Raw genomic sequence first — 13,356 nt, 5'->3', positions numbered from 1 at the left:
GTACATAAAGACAATTAGGTGCAAGAATTTCTACACACCAAAGACTGGCCCTTTTTCAACTAGGCTCTAGCAATCTGCAGATCATCATTCCATTTTATATATCTAAAACTGTAACAATGCATTTGTTGGGGAGTGAGTAGCAGAAGTTGGGAAACTTTCTGCAAACAGAAGAAAATGAGAATTTCCGTTGCAACAGTAAATAAGGAAAGGATCAACAGGTACTTTAAAATAAAAAAAAAAAGGGGGGGGGGTGCAAAAGGAAATTACCTAGGCGTTTTGAAATACCAAGTAAGCCGACTGGACACATCTATTTCAGGGGAGAACATGGAGCACCATCTGGTTAAGTGACTTTCTCAGAAAGGTACAGCAAGCAGGGGTTGAAAGAATCAAATCCTGTACTTCAGCCTACACAAAACAGCTTAATTCTGCCTACTGCCAGACTAAATTAAAATGAGACTCCTGCAATCCAATTACAGATCGCAAGACCTCTCATCACTGCAACAAACCAGTCAGATGCTACAATTCAAATTTCACATCTGTATCACATCAGTGGCAGTCACTACGAATCCAAACCACCTTGTCATTCAGCCTAAAACATTACTTGAAAACATTTGAGTAGCAAAATATAAATATGTACAGCATGATGGCTCAGTGGTTAAAAATCAACACCTTACAGTTCCAGGGTTTAATCCGCAACTCTGGACACTCTGGATCTTGTGTACTCTTCTTTACAGCTCCCATCAGCACATGGCTCTCTCTCGATACCCATTTCCTCTCAACAAACAAAAAGATGGATGACCACCCTAAACTATCCTTATACAGTACACAATGCTTTCTGCAAGACTACAGTAAGTGCATTGGATAACCAGTATTTAACAAATAAATTTTTTTAAGGATAACCACTACTTTGACTGAAGCTAAAAATGCATTACTGTATCCTTTGTGAAGACACCAGAGTTGCAGCCACCCTGATGGTCTGATAAGAGAATGGATGCAGTCATGTCAGTCTAAATGATATACAACTCCAATGCCAATGTAGAATGTGATGAAAACACCCCCCCCCCCCCGAAGTTCAACTCATGAAGGAACATTTGGTGCCCAAGGAACAGGAAAAGTACTCTATATCAAACTGCAGACTTGAAAGTCCACCCCCTTCTGATTTTCAATTACTCCAGGAAAGGTGATATTAAAAACGCACTTACTGAACGCTACCACACCTGGCTGGGAATCCACAACTACAAAGAAGAAAGTTACTGTAGATGTTCAGAACTTCAAGTCCAGTTCACTGAATCTGGGTATGGGTTGTATGTGCATATACAAAAAGTTCAGGGTTCCAGGTCACCTGCAGTGGGATACCACTGTTTTCTAAAGTGCAGAAACAGAAAACTAGCTGGATGTGTAGACCATCAGGAAAACAAATGCAGTGCTTCATAAAAACTAGGGAGCTTCCTGACTGCCACCATCTGCAGATTCTGCAAGCAAGGAAAATGTTCAGAGTTAGCCTTCAAATAAAGCATAAATTAGTGCTCTAAAGTAAATGGTATGGTCTCCACTAATGTGTACCACGCAGTGTAAAAATCTTGACTCAAGACAGACATCTCTTGGTATGCAAAGGGGAATCAATGGTTCTTAGGCAGTATGTCATTGCCCTAACTGCACAACCACAGGTCAGGCTACTACATCAAAAAGGCAAAAGCAGCGTTTTTTGGTGCTGGAAGCAAGAATGGTGTTTAACACATCTGGCAAGTTTAACTCCAAAGCCTGAAGTACAAACTTTGTCCTCAAATTAAATCAGCATGTCATCTAGACATATTAGATGGCAAGTGTGCTACAGAAGAGCGCTCGACATCCTTGCACATCTGCCAAAACAGCATCTTTCTTTACAGATACCAAATTAGTCTCCTAATAAAACAAGGAGAAGATATCACAAACAATGGACAACTACTAGGACTTTCCATACATGGACCCATACAAGTCATTTTTTTAGCCAACTACTTTTTAACAAATATGGAAAGTCTTAACACAGTCCCATTACAGCATTCTTTAACTACACCAGTCAACTGAACAGGCTTGTCTAGCAACTTTATTAAATTCTGAATGTGATTTCATGGCGCAGCCTTAGATCAAGGCAAAATTCTACCAGGGTGTCTACTACCACTTAAGCATTTAATCCTAAGATATATCAACCTAGTTAACTTGATAGTCTTATGATTAAACTACATTGAAAATGAGTTTTTCATCACGTTAGTAGTCTATGCAATTTGGCACTACACCAGCAGAAATAAAGCTCTACTTTTCACATGCTCTTCTCCTTTAAAGAAGAGTTTACAGTACAGGCTACTTCTCTTGTGAAAATGCTTCAGCCCACTGCCACTGAAAGTGTCCAACTGGTGCCTTACAGCTATTCAATGAAATCTGTAGACAGTCACCTAGTGTGTTCTGGTGAATGTGCCAAGTTCAGTTTCAGAAGCACCCAATCCTCAAATATTCAGAAACTACTTACAATTCATGGTACATATTTTACAAGCTGCTGCCACTGAGATGCTACCATGTCTAGCTGTAGAAAAGGCTAGCATTTCAAACAGGAACAATGCGGCCAATAAATATGCATAAACACACTGACCAAAGCAGAATGTGAACAAATGCAATTCTACTGCCCTATTTTATGGTATACAACATTCACACAAGCCTTTCCTGCAACGTTCCAGAATGAACAGTAAAAAAAATTCAAATTCAGAAGGCGTTACTTGGCTTATGGCATGGAAATCCCTTGAATGAGGATAAAAAATGACCTTTTGAGCACTGACCACCCACCCATACCTGCTTTCGACTCTTCTGAAGTCAGTTTTTAAAACTACAAAATCGAATTTTCTGCAAATTCTGAAAGAATACTGAACCGGTGAGTGCTCTGCAATTCCTTAATAGAATGAAATATATGAAGCACCACTTTACTCATTTTTATGTCCTGCAGGTCATAAAATTCTGTTTGCATCTTTCAAAACTGCAGCATATTAGATGCAAGCAAATTTACATGGTAGTAGCTTTTAGGATAAAGGATAGAGCCTAATATGGCTAATTTTAGCACAAGTCAAAAATAAACTACTACTACTGAGCATGAAGCCTCTGGTGTTTTCTGAGGTATGAAAAATATCTGAAACTCTTTTTGCAGTCTTTGCATTTATAATACTTTTCACACTTGTGAACACGCTGATGCATTTTGAGGTTCACTGGATCGCTGAAACCCAGTTTACATTTGTTGCAGTTATATGGCTGCTCCCCGGAGTGAATCTGTTGATGCTTATTGCGAGATGAAGACTGACTGAACATTTTGTGACATACTCCACATTTATAAGGCTTCTCGCCGGTATGAATTCGTTTATGCACTTTAAGGTAAGATGAGTAAGTAAATCCTTTCTTACATATACCACACTTATAAGGTTTGTCACCAATGTGGATTTGAAAATGAGTTCTCAGATGAGACTTTTGACTGAAGCCCTTTTTGCATTTTTCACATTTATATGGTTTCTCGCCTGTATGAGTTCGCACATGCACAATAAGATGTGGTTGCTGACTGAAACTTTTACCACACACATGACAAACATAGGGCTTCTCTCCCGTGTGAAGTCGTTGGTGAACTCTTAAATGCGAACTGTTAATAAAGACTTTATCACATTTTTTACACTCATAGGGTCCTTCCAAGTGTCTTCTCTGGTGCGACTCAAGGGCACCTGGTGAAATAAAATATTTTTCGCATTCTTCACACTTGTAAGAAGTTTCAGTGGAAGAACACAGCTCTGGTTCTTCAGCTTCTTTCACGTGAGTAAGAAGGTGCAGACTAAGGCTCCCTTGCCGTCCAAAAGTTGCATTGCATTTACTGCATGTATACGGTTTCTTTGAATGTATTTTTTTATGAAGTCTCAACCTCACTACATCAGCAAAACTCCTGTTACAGTCACTACATTTAAATGGTTTCTGTCTTGTATGCACCTGCTGGTGTTTCTTTAAAGTACTGTGGTACCTAAAACTTTTGCCACATTCAGGGCAAGCAAATGCACACTCTTTTTTGGCAGACTGGTCTACTGTCTCAGAACTTAGTTGACCAAGAGGAGATGGTGGTGGAGGAGCTTTTCCAGATGTGTGAATTCGCTGATGTATAGCCACACTTTTTAGAGTGCCAAACCCCCTACCGCACTCCTTGCATTTAAATGGCTCCTCTTGGGGCCGAGCTCCCTCCTTGGAATCCTCTACGTGTTGGGAGTCTTGAGATGAAGTTTCATAATCTGCAGCTCCTGTTGAAGTAAAAGGAGAATTAGGACTTTGTGTTTTATGAACCAGCTGATGCCTTCTCAGATTACATAACTGAAGAAAACTCCTACTACAGTCATTACACTTAAATGGTCTTTCCACTGTTGACAAATCAGAAACCACCTTCAGTCTTGAATCACCATTTAGTCTTTGTCTTATATGGATTTGCTGGTGCCTTCTAAGATTACTCAGAAAACCAAATGCCTTTCCACATTCAGTACACTTAAACTTTTTCTTGCGGGGTAAAGTTACCAAATTTGAATGGCTAGCTGATGCACTAATTACTTTTGTATGTGAACTTGCATTTGCTCTCTCCTTTATATGTATGGTCTCATGCCTGCGGAGATTACATAAATTCATAAAACACCTCTCACAATCTGCACATTTGAATGGTCTCTCAGGATCATCTGGAAAAGCTGCAGATTCACTATCTGCATTAATATTTCCTTTGGAATAAAGGCTTGCTGCCCTTTGTCTTCTGTGGATGTGTCTATGCCTTGCAAGATTACTCTGAAAGCTGAAAGTCTTCTCACACTCCATGCACTTGTACCGCTTCCTGTGTCCTGCTACTACAGTATAAGAACTTGCAGATGAAACGGAAGATATTTTTATTTTAGAATCCAAATTTGCTTTTTGCCTTTTGTGAATGAGGAGATGTCTAGTAAGATTACTTAGGAATCCAAAGCTCTTTTCACACTCAGTACATTTAAACCGTTTCTTATGGTGTAGCGACATCAGGTTTAGAGAGGCTGATGATCCAGTGAGAGAAAATCCTTTCCCTTTGGCTCTTTGCTTTTTGTGTAACAACAGATGCTTTTTAAGATTGGTTAGAAAAGTATAGGATTTATCACAATCACTACACTTAAATTCTTTTTTAGGTGACACTGGGACTGAATCTGGATCAGTGTCTATTCTTGGTTTTGCATGGATTGTCTGGTGCCTTCTGAGGTTACACAAATTCATGAAACATCTCTCACAGTCTGTACACTTGAAAGGCCTGTCATGAGACTGCATCTCCGTGTTCTCAGTGGATGCAGGGGGAACAGGGACTGAAATTTTGGAATCAACACGAGCGCGTTCTCTTTTGTGGATCAACAAATGTCTTTTAAGATTACCCAGAAAACAAAAAATTTTGTTACACTCTGTACACTTGTATCGTTTTTTATGGGGTAATTTTACTATACCTGGAGCAGTTACAGTAGTATTGGGAAGTTCTTTCACTGTTGAATCCAGGATTTCCCTCTGTCTCTTGTGGATCAACAGGTGTCTTCGAAGATTACTCAGGAATCCAAAACTCCTCTCACACTCTGTACACTTGAATATTTTCTTGCGTGGCAATGTTGCTGAACCGGAAGCATTTGATGCAGCTGCATGTATTGCCTTTACCTTTGAATTAGACTTGGTTCTCTTTGAATGTATCGTTTGATGTCTTCGAAGATTGCATAAATTCATGAATCGTCTATCACAATCAGTACACTTGAGTGGTCTAACATGTGCTCCATCCTCAGAATTAGATGGTACTACTGAGCCAGATTCTTGAGTTTCTAGTTTCAGATGAAGATTTCTTTGTCGTTTGTGGATCAACAAGTGTCTCTTGAGATTACTCAGAAAACCAAAACTCCTCTCACATTCATTGCACTTGTACAATCTTTGGCGGGGAACAGCTGCTGTACTTTGGGACAATGAAGAGAAGACCTTCAATTTTGACTCCATGCTCATTTTTTGCCTTTTGTGAATCAGCTGATGTCTTCTCAGGTTACTAAGAAAGCCAAATGTTTTCTGACATTCATTACACTTATGTTGCCTCTTATGTGGCACTACCATAAAACCTGGGACATTTGTTGAAGTAGTAGCAGAAATCAGTTTAAGCTTTGTATCAGAACTTTTTCTTTGTCTTGAGTGAATTGTCTGATGTCTTCGTAGATTACACAAATTAAGAAAACTTCTTTCACAATCTGTACACTTGAAAGTTTTCTCAAGACTAGGTGAGGGTGGTGGAGTAGGTGCTGTAATAAAATTTGGAGGACTTGTAGACACAGTTTCACCAATTCCCATAATCTGTGAATTGGAAATTTTTCGTCGTCGTGTGTGAATCATTTGATGTCTTTTGAGGTTACCCCGAAAACCAAAACTCAAACCACAGTCAGCACACTTAAATGGCTTCTTTTCATTGAAGACTACTAAATCTGTAAGAGGTGTTGGTATTAGAGAAACATCCTTAACATCCTCAACTTTTACTTCTGAATCTGAGACTGCTCTCTGTCTTGTGTGACTGGACTGATGTCTTCGCAGATTGCGCAAATGAATAAAACTCCTCTCACATTCGGTGCACTTATATGGCCTCCTTTCATGGGTTACGCTCTCTTGAGCTAGGCTCACATATGCTGGGGCACCCGCTGATGAAGCAATAGGAATCAATTTTATTTTAGATTCAGTTACCCCTTCTCTTGTATGGATCAGTTGGTGCCTTTTTAGATTTCCCCGAAAAGTAAAACACTTTCCACAATCAAAACACTTGTACCGTCTCTTGTGAGGTAGAGACAACAACCGTGGAGGATGCAAGGATACAGGGACAGAAATAAACCGTTTCCTTGGCCCAAAACTTCTCTCTCTTGCATGTATCAATAAGTGTCTTTTCAGATTAAAGGACTGACTAAAAGTCTTATTACATTCAACACATACATGCTGTGTTTTTTTTCTGTGCGCCCGCCTGTGTAGTTTAAGTATATGAAGACGATGGAAACTTTTCCCACAGTCTGTACATTCAAACTGTCCTCTGGAATTCTGCAGGTGCTGATCTGGAGAAGAATGTAGATTCATATTTTCAATTCTTCTAAAGGCTATGAGAGGAAAAAAGGAAATATAATTCAGCACTATATGTACAAAATAACTAAAGTGAAAAATGTACTTCAATACATTGTCACCTTAAAATATACTGTTCATAAAAACCTTCACAGATGAAAAAACCTTACCATAATGGCCTATTGAAAATTAGTTTTTCTGAAAAGGATGCTAAAAACTGCTCGCCCCAAGAACAAGCAACAAAAAACAGTAAATCTAAGCCTCTAAACATCTTGTTACAAGTGCTAAAAATTATATTTACGATTTTATCTTCCAGAAAAATTCAGATAAAATAGAATTTCATAACTTCATACAATTTTCCTCCCAAAAATAACAGACATTTGAATATTCATTACAATCAACCTGTATGGCCACAGGGGACCACACAAATCTCATCCACAACAGATGTAAACATGTGCAGGTTTCCTTCTCAAACTATTTTATTGCTAACACAAATCACTACTAGGGCTGTTTCCCTACTCAAACAGCAAAAGTATACTAAGCCAACAGCATAGCTGGGAGTTACATTGTGTGAATATAGGGTGGCTCTAGTGCAGCCACTATGTAAACTACATTAACCAAAAAGTCAACCAGGGATGGGTGGTGCTTATTTCCCTTTGAAGGGAATAGCCTTCTTGAGGTTTTCCAGCAAACCTATTAAGTCCATTCTGGATGCCGGCTTGAATAGTCTTCTCAAACAGTTCAGCCATTAATAAACTAATTATTAAACTTGCTTGTTTACTTTACTTACATATTGCTGACATGTTATGCTGGGTGAGGTCCATTTCTACCTCTATTAGCAGGCCCTTCAAGCACCTGCAAGTCAAGTTAACAACATCTGAGTTCCTAACGTTTGCCCAGAATCCACAAAGGTGCAAGCAGACAACCATTTTGAGTGCCTGCACCACCACAGCAAGACCCTCTTCAGTTGAGGGTCACTACCCATCTTGTCCTTTTACTATGCCCCAATGGATGACCAGATCATCCAGTATATATGAACTTTAGAAACTTCAGTGAAAGAATCTTCAGCATCTTATTCTGTAGTGGTTACACCCTATGATAGCTTACCGTTTCGAACAGATATGAAGCTAAATTTCACCTATCTGATCACTGCTACACCATCTTGGGACAAGTATGTTAACGGACATTGCCATGAGGTTATCAAAAAAAAAGTGTCTATGGTACACCATCTTGGGACAAGTATGTTAACGGACATTGCCATGAGGTTATCTTAAAAAAAAAGTGTCCATGGTACAGTGGAATCTATCAGATTAGCAAACTAGAATACCTGAATTTAAGACACAGTGATGAACATATTTTGGGTCAAAGGTGACACGCCATGACATTTTGGGTGAGTTACCAAAAACTGCTTTTGCATTCACTGCTCGAATGAAGTGCACTGAATTATTTTGTGCCAACAGCCAGTTCAACAATACAGCTGCAGAAAGAAGTTATTAATCGCAAAGACTATTTCGGTATACTGTCGGCAGTGGTGACATTTTCTCTTCCTGGTTACACTTCTGCAAAGGGCAAATAGGTCTGCATTTCTAAGCGTGTGCAGTTTTACATTCCACTCAACTGCCCCTCTTAATTCCTCCAAAAAATGGTGACTTTTTACACTCAATGACAATTACATTTATAGACTTATTTTACTTCAGAAAATACAGCAGACCAAACGAAACAAAACACTGTGCAGAAACACGACTAGTAGTAACTAATTCAGTTCACTTTCCTTGTAAAACCAGACAGACTTTAATGAACGGTAAGCGCTTTCACACTAAGTGCTTCATCAGACAACATACTCCAATTACCCACAAGTTTAAATACATTATAAAATTTCAAAACCACCCATCATGGAGCAGAAATAAAACCCATTGTCACTATTACAATTCATGAATAACTAACCTATACAAAAATATACAAAACATGCTAGAACATATGTATAGAATAATAAAAGACATGTATATAAAAGTGTAAATTAAAATACTTACAGATTAAACACTAAGGTCATTTACTTCTTCACCAACCTGTGTGCTTTCAAGGCTGGCTTGATGGATACAGCATCATTCAAACCAGACCCCATATGTGCACAGAGTCTTAAATCCATTCAATTTCGGCCGTATCAGTACGTGCATACAAGTCCCCCAACCTAACACCAACATTAAGAACTTTTAGGACCTGGAACCGAAAAGCATGATCACCTGCAACTAACGTATGCTTAGCTAATGCACTATATTCCAATCCCCTTCTAAGACAATAGGTATGGTCTCCAATACGTTCTCGGAGTCTCCTATTAGTCTTTCCTACATAAAACTTGAAACAAACAATACAATGAGTTATGTAAATCAAATTCTTAGTATTAAAATCAGCTGATGTTCTCAGATACCAATGCCTGTGTGTGTCAGGATGCATAAAATAATCATTCTCATCCACAAATTGACAAATTACAGCAACTACACTTAGTCCCTGCTGTACCCACCTGTCCCAACATGATTAGATCTGGAATAACGCAAAAGTTGTTTCAAATTATCCTTGTTCTTATATACTATCTTAGGTCGAAGTCCCACCAATTCACGTATCTTCTTCTGTATGCAGAATATGCCAATTCCGGTTTAAATCATCACAGATCGATCTGGAGTCCTCACTATACGATAAAACAATGGGCACCTGATTTGATCGCAGAGTATACACCTTCTTGGGACAAGCACCACTGGAGTAGTATTGTACTGCTCTACCCTCTCTGTCTTGGTTCAATTGACTTTAGAGACCTCCATATCCCCTTGCCATCAATTCTGATTTCAACATCAAACTATTGTCCAAGTCATAGTTACTACAGGTTAATCTAGATATTCGTAGAGTTTGCCCCTTAAGAACACTAGAAAAAACATGCTGAGGATGCATACTTGTTCTGTACAGAAAAGATGGACAATGACTACTAAGCTCTACTGTAAATATTGTTAAAGACCCATCACACTTAACCAACACCAATACATCTATGAATTCGATGCCTCAGATGAAGTCTTGCGAGTAAACCGTAAGAACTCAATTCAAACCTTGAATAAAAGTTTGCAAATTGTCCATGCCATGGTCCCAAATGAAAAAGATGGTCAACAAAGCGTCGGTAAAAAACTATATCACTCCCATTCATGTTCATTATATTATGATGCTCCCACTCGGCCATAACTAAATTCGCATAGCTATTCGTGCAACTGGTGCCCATAGCAACCCCAGCTATTTGCTTAAAATACACACCTTCAAATACAAAAACATAATCAAGTATTATTTCCAACAGATAACATATTAAAATCGATCTGTGTAATAGTAAATGAAGCTTCTTGTGTCAAGTAATCTTTGACCATACTAACACCGACCCCATTCGGGATACAGGTAAATAACGATTCTACATCTAGAGTTACAAGAGTAACATTTAACCAATTCCCAACTCCACAAGTTTGGTATAAATCGCACAAGAAAATTTCTGTATCCCTAAGGATCAGGGGATATTTGTCCAAAACCATTCACAACTGCTTAACAAATTGACAGCGGTTCTGTTAACCAGCCCGCCCCAGAAACAATGGGTATGAAAGTGGGTCTATTAGGATTTCTGTGTAGTTTAGGCAGACCATAAAGTTTAGGTACAAGCGGAAATTCAACACTGAAATAGTCAAACAACCCTCGTGTTATAAGCCCCAAATATTCATACAAACCCTGAAATAAACATTGCTGTATCTTCTCAACCATGTCTACATCAACACTTTTATAAACATTGGTGTTCGCCAACAAACATTTGTTCAACATAGTATTTACTATCGAGAACCACTACTTGTCCTCCCTTATCAGCTGGTCTGATGACCACCTGTTGATAATTTTGTAAATCTCTCAAAGCTGTACGTTCACTGGCATTTAAATTATGTTTCACATTTTTACGATCCTTAAAATACTGATACAAGTCCCTTTCGCAAGCCTGGATGAAAATGTCTAATGCCGGTGGAAACACTGGTGTAAAAGTACTTGGTTTTGAAAAAATATTCCGTTGTCGAATATCTGAAACAAAGTCGTGCGTAAAGCTGCATTCCTAGCAAAGTCTAATTTCTAATAGAGTTTCATCTACGGTGGCAGCCCCAAGAAGATATAAAACTTAAACCTTTAAAGAAATTTCTGCATCAGTCAACGTGTAATGAGATAAATTCCATACTAACTGTTCTGAGATGCAGCCCACATCTTTCAGGCTGCATCCGTAGTTGTGAGCAGATGAGTCTTTCCGTTTCTGCCTCATTCGTATATGTTCTTCCTCTTGAAGAGACTTGCTTCTCACCCGAAAAGGGAGTAGAGATGGTTCGACTGTCGTGGCATTCGATAAAATCTTCCTTCTAACCACCGGTCCGTTATCAACGTTCCCCAAGTTAACAGCAACCTCCGCTGCCTGTAAACCTTGATTTAAATTTGTAGATATACCTACAACAGGTTCAGCAACAGGTGTAGAGTATGTCGATACTGATGGTTGAGGTGACGTAATGCCTACATCAGATTGATTGGTTACTTGGTTTCCATCCCGATTCTGTTCTTGAGCTCCCTTCTCTGATAGGTGGACGATGCTGCTCATTCCTAGGCCAAGCAAAGACTCGTTTCTGTTTAGTCATCTAAATCTCGTACCATTTTTTTCTTCACCATCAGAAGTTTGTGCTCATATACTAACACTATCCACGTCATGCACAATGTCAGCATTATCATTCCTAATCAGTTGAAATAATTCAGTACAACTTGAGTCAATATGTGAGCATAACTCATTCTCTACAGGTTCAATTTATAATTAGTTGCATATAGGATTTGTTAGTCTCTAAATTGATCCTCTGCCACTTGGCCAGTAAATCCGGATATGTATGTCCATAAGTGGGCATATTAAGGACCCTAAGGCCCCTAGGAACAACATTAAGCTTGATACAGGCTTCCATATGATATCTTTGACATTGCAAACGTTTGTATCGAAACAAGTCATTCTCAATGCTCCGCATTAATTGCTTACTCTGTATAACACCACCCACATCCTCATCCGGTATAACATTGGCCAAATCAGCAGTCAAGAGAGGATTATTTTGTATATCAAAACAGTTCAGTTATCGTTCATTACCAGGCCTATGGACCTTTTCAATATTCAAACTCTCCATACGCTTAGACCACCTGCCATGCTCACTGATGTTCCAAAATACAAACAGTTCCAAACTTGCCGCACCATCATTCAAACCAGACCCCATATGTGCACCAAGTTTTAAAATCCATTGCATGACCTTAGTGTTGTTTAATCTGTATATTTTAGTTTACACATTTTTATATACATATCTTTTATTATTCTATACATATGTTCTAACATGTGTTTTTGTATAGGTTAATTATTCATGAACTGTAATAGTGACATAATGGGTTTTATTTCTGTTCCATGATTGGTTGTTTTGAAGTTTTATAATGTACTTAAACGTGTGGGTAACTGGAGTATGTTGTCTGATGAAGCATGAGTGTGAAAGCGCTTACCGTTCATTAAAGTCTCCGTTTTTTTTTACAAGGAAAGTGAACTGTTTTACTTAGTATTGGCCGTATTTCTGCAGTTTGTTTTGTTTGGTCTGCTGTATTTATATCTGTGCAGTTTACTGCTGTTTGTTCCGTTTCTGCTGCAAGTTTGGAATTACTTCAGAAAATGTATATTAATTCATGCTCATGTCTTAAATAGTACTAGTAGTTTAAAACTGTCCAGGTCTCATTTCTAGATTTGCCCCACATTTTGCGGAGATTTATCCCTGATGTATTGAGAGGTATTCTGTGTTATTTACATTTATTTTATTTTTTGGGGAGGTGAAAAGTACAGTTTTGTACCTACCATAAATGTAGATGTTCGAAGATCCACATTGCTGCAGTCCTTACTTATGGGTAGTCCGCTGTCCTCGGTCGGCCCGAATACCAAAGTATTAGGCTGACGTCGGTCATGGGCGCACAGCCCTGACATCAGAGCGTCAGGGTATAAAAGCGCATGACCGACGTCATATCCTCAGTCTTTTCTTGCCCCAGATGTCAGAAGGCCCTAAAAGAAAGGCCACAGCCAAAAAACAGATTACCTTCCCAAAATATATGCCCAACTACAGCCATCACCCAAACCATATAACCATGCTAAGCTACAGAAGGGAAGGAGGGAGGGAAAATTGGACTGCAGCAATGTGGATC

At 38.8% G+C, this 13,356-nt stretch overlaps 1 protein-coding gene across 1 annotated transcript in view; it reads right to left on the bottom strand.

The window, feature by feature from the left end:
• Positions 1 to 2,065: 2,065 nt before the first annotated feature.
• LOC122798569 (zinc finger protein 729-like) overlaps positions 2,066 to 13,356 on the bottom strand; it is a 920,500-nt gene continuing 909,209 nt past the window's right edge. Inside the window, exon 6 of the mRNA XM_044067626.1 lies at positions 2,066 to 7,145. Within this exon, the coding sequence (XP_043923561.1) occupies positions 3,106 to 7,145 (4,040 nt within the window). The 3' untranslated portion in view covers positions 2,066 to 3,105. The remainder of the gene's footprint in view (positions 7,146 to 13,356) is intronic.

Source organism: Protopterus annectens, chromosome 3.part1, assembly GCF_019279795.1.
Source record: "Protopterus annectens isolate FY-2018-M chromosome 3.part1, PAN1.0, whole genome shotgun sequence".
NCBI lineage: Eukaryota > Metazoa > Chordata > Ceratodontiformes > Protopteridae > Protopterus > Protopterus annectens.
This window is presented reverse-complemented; position numbering and strand designations above follow the sequence as displayed.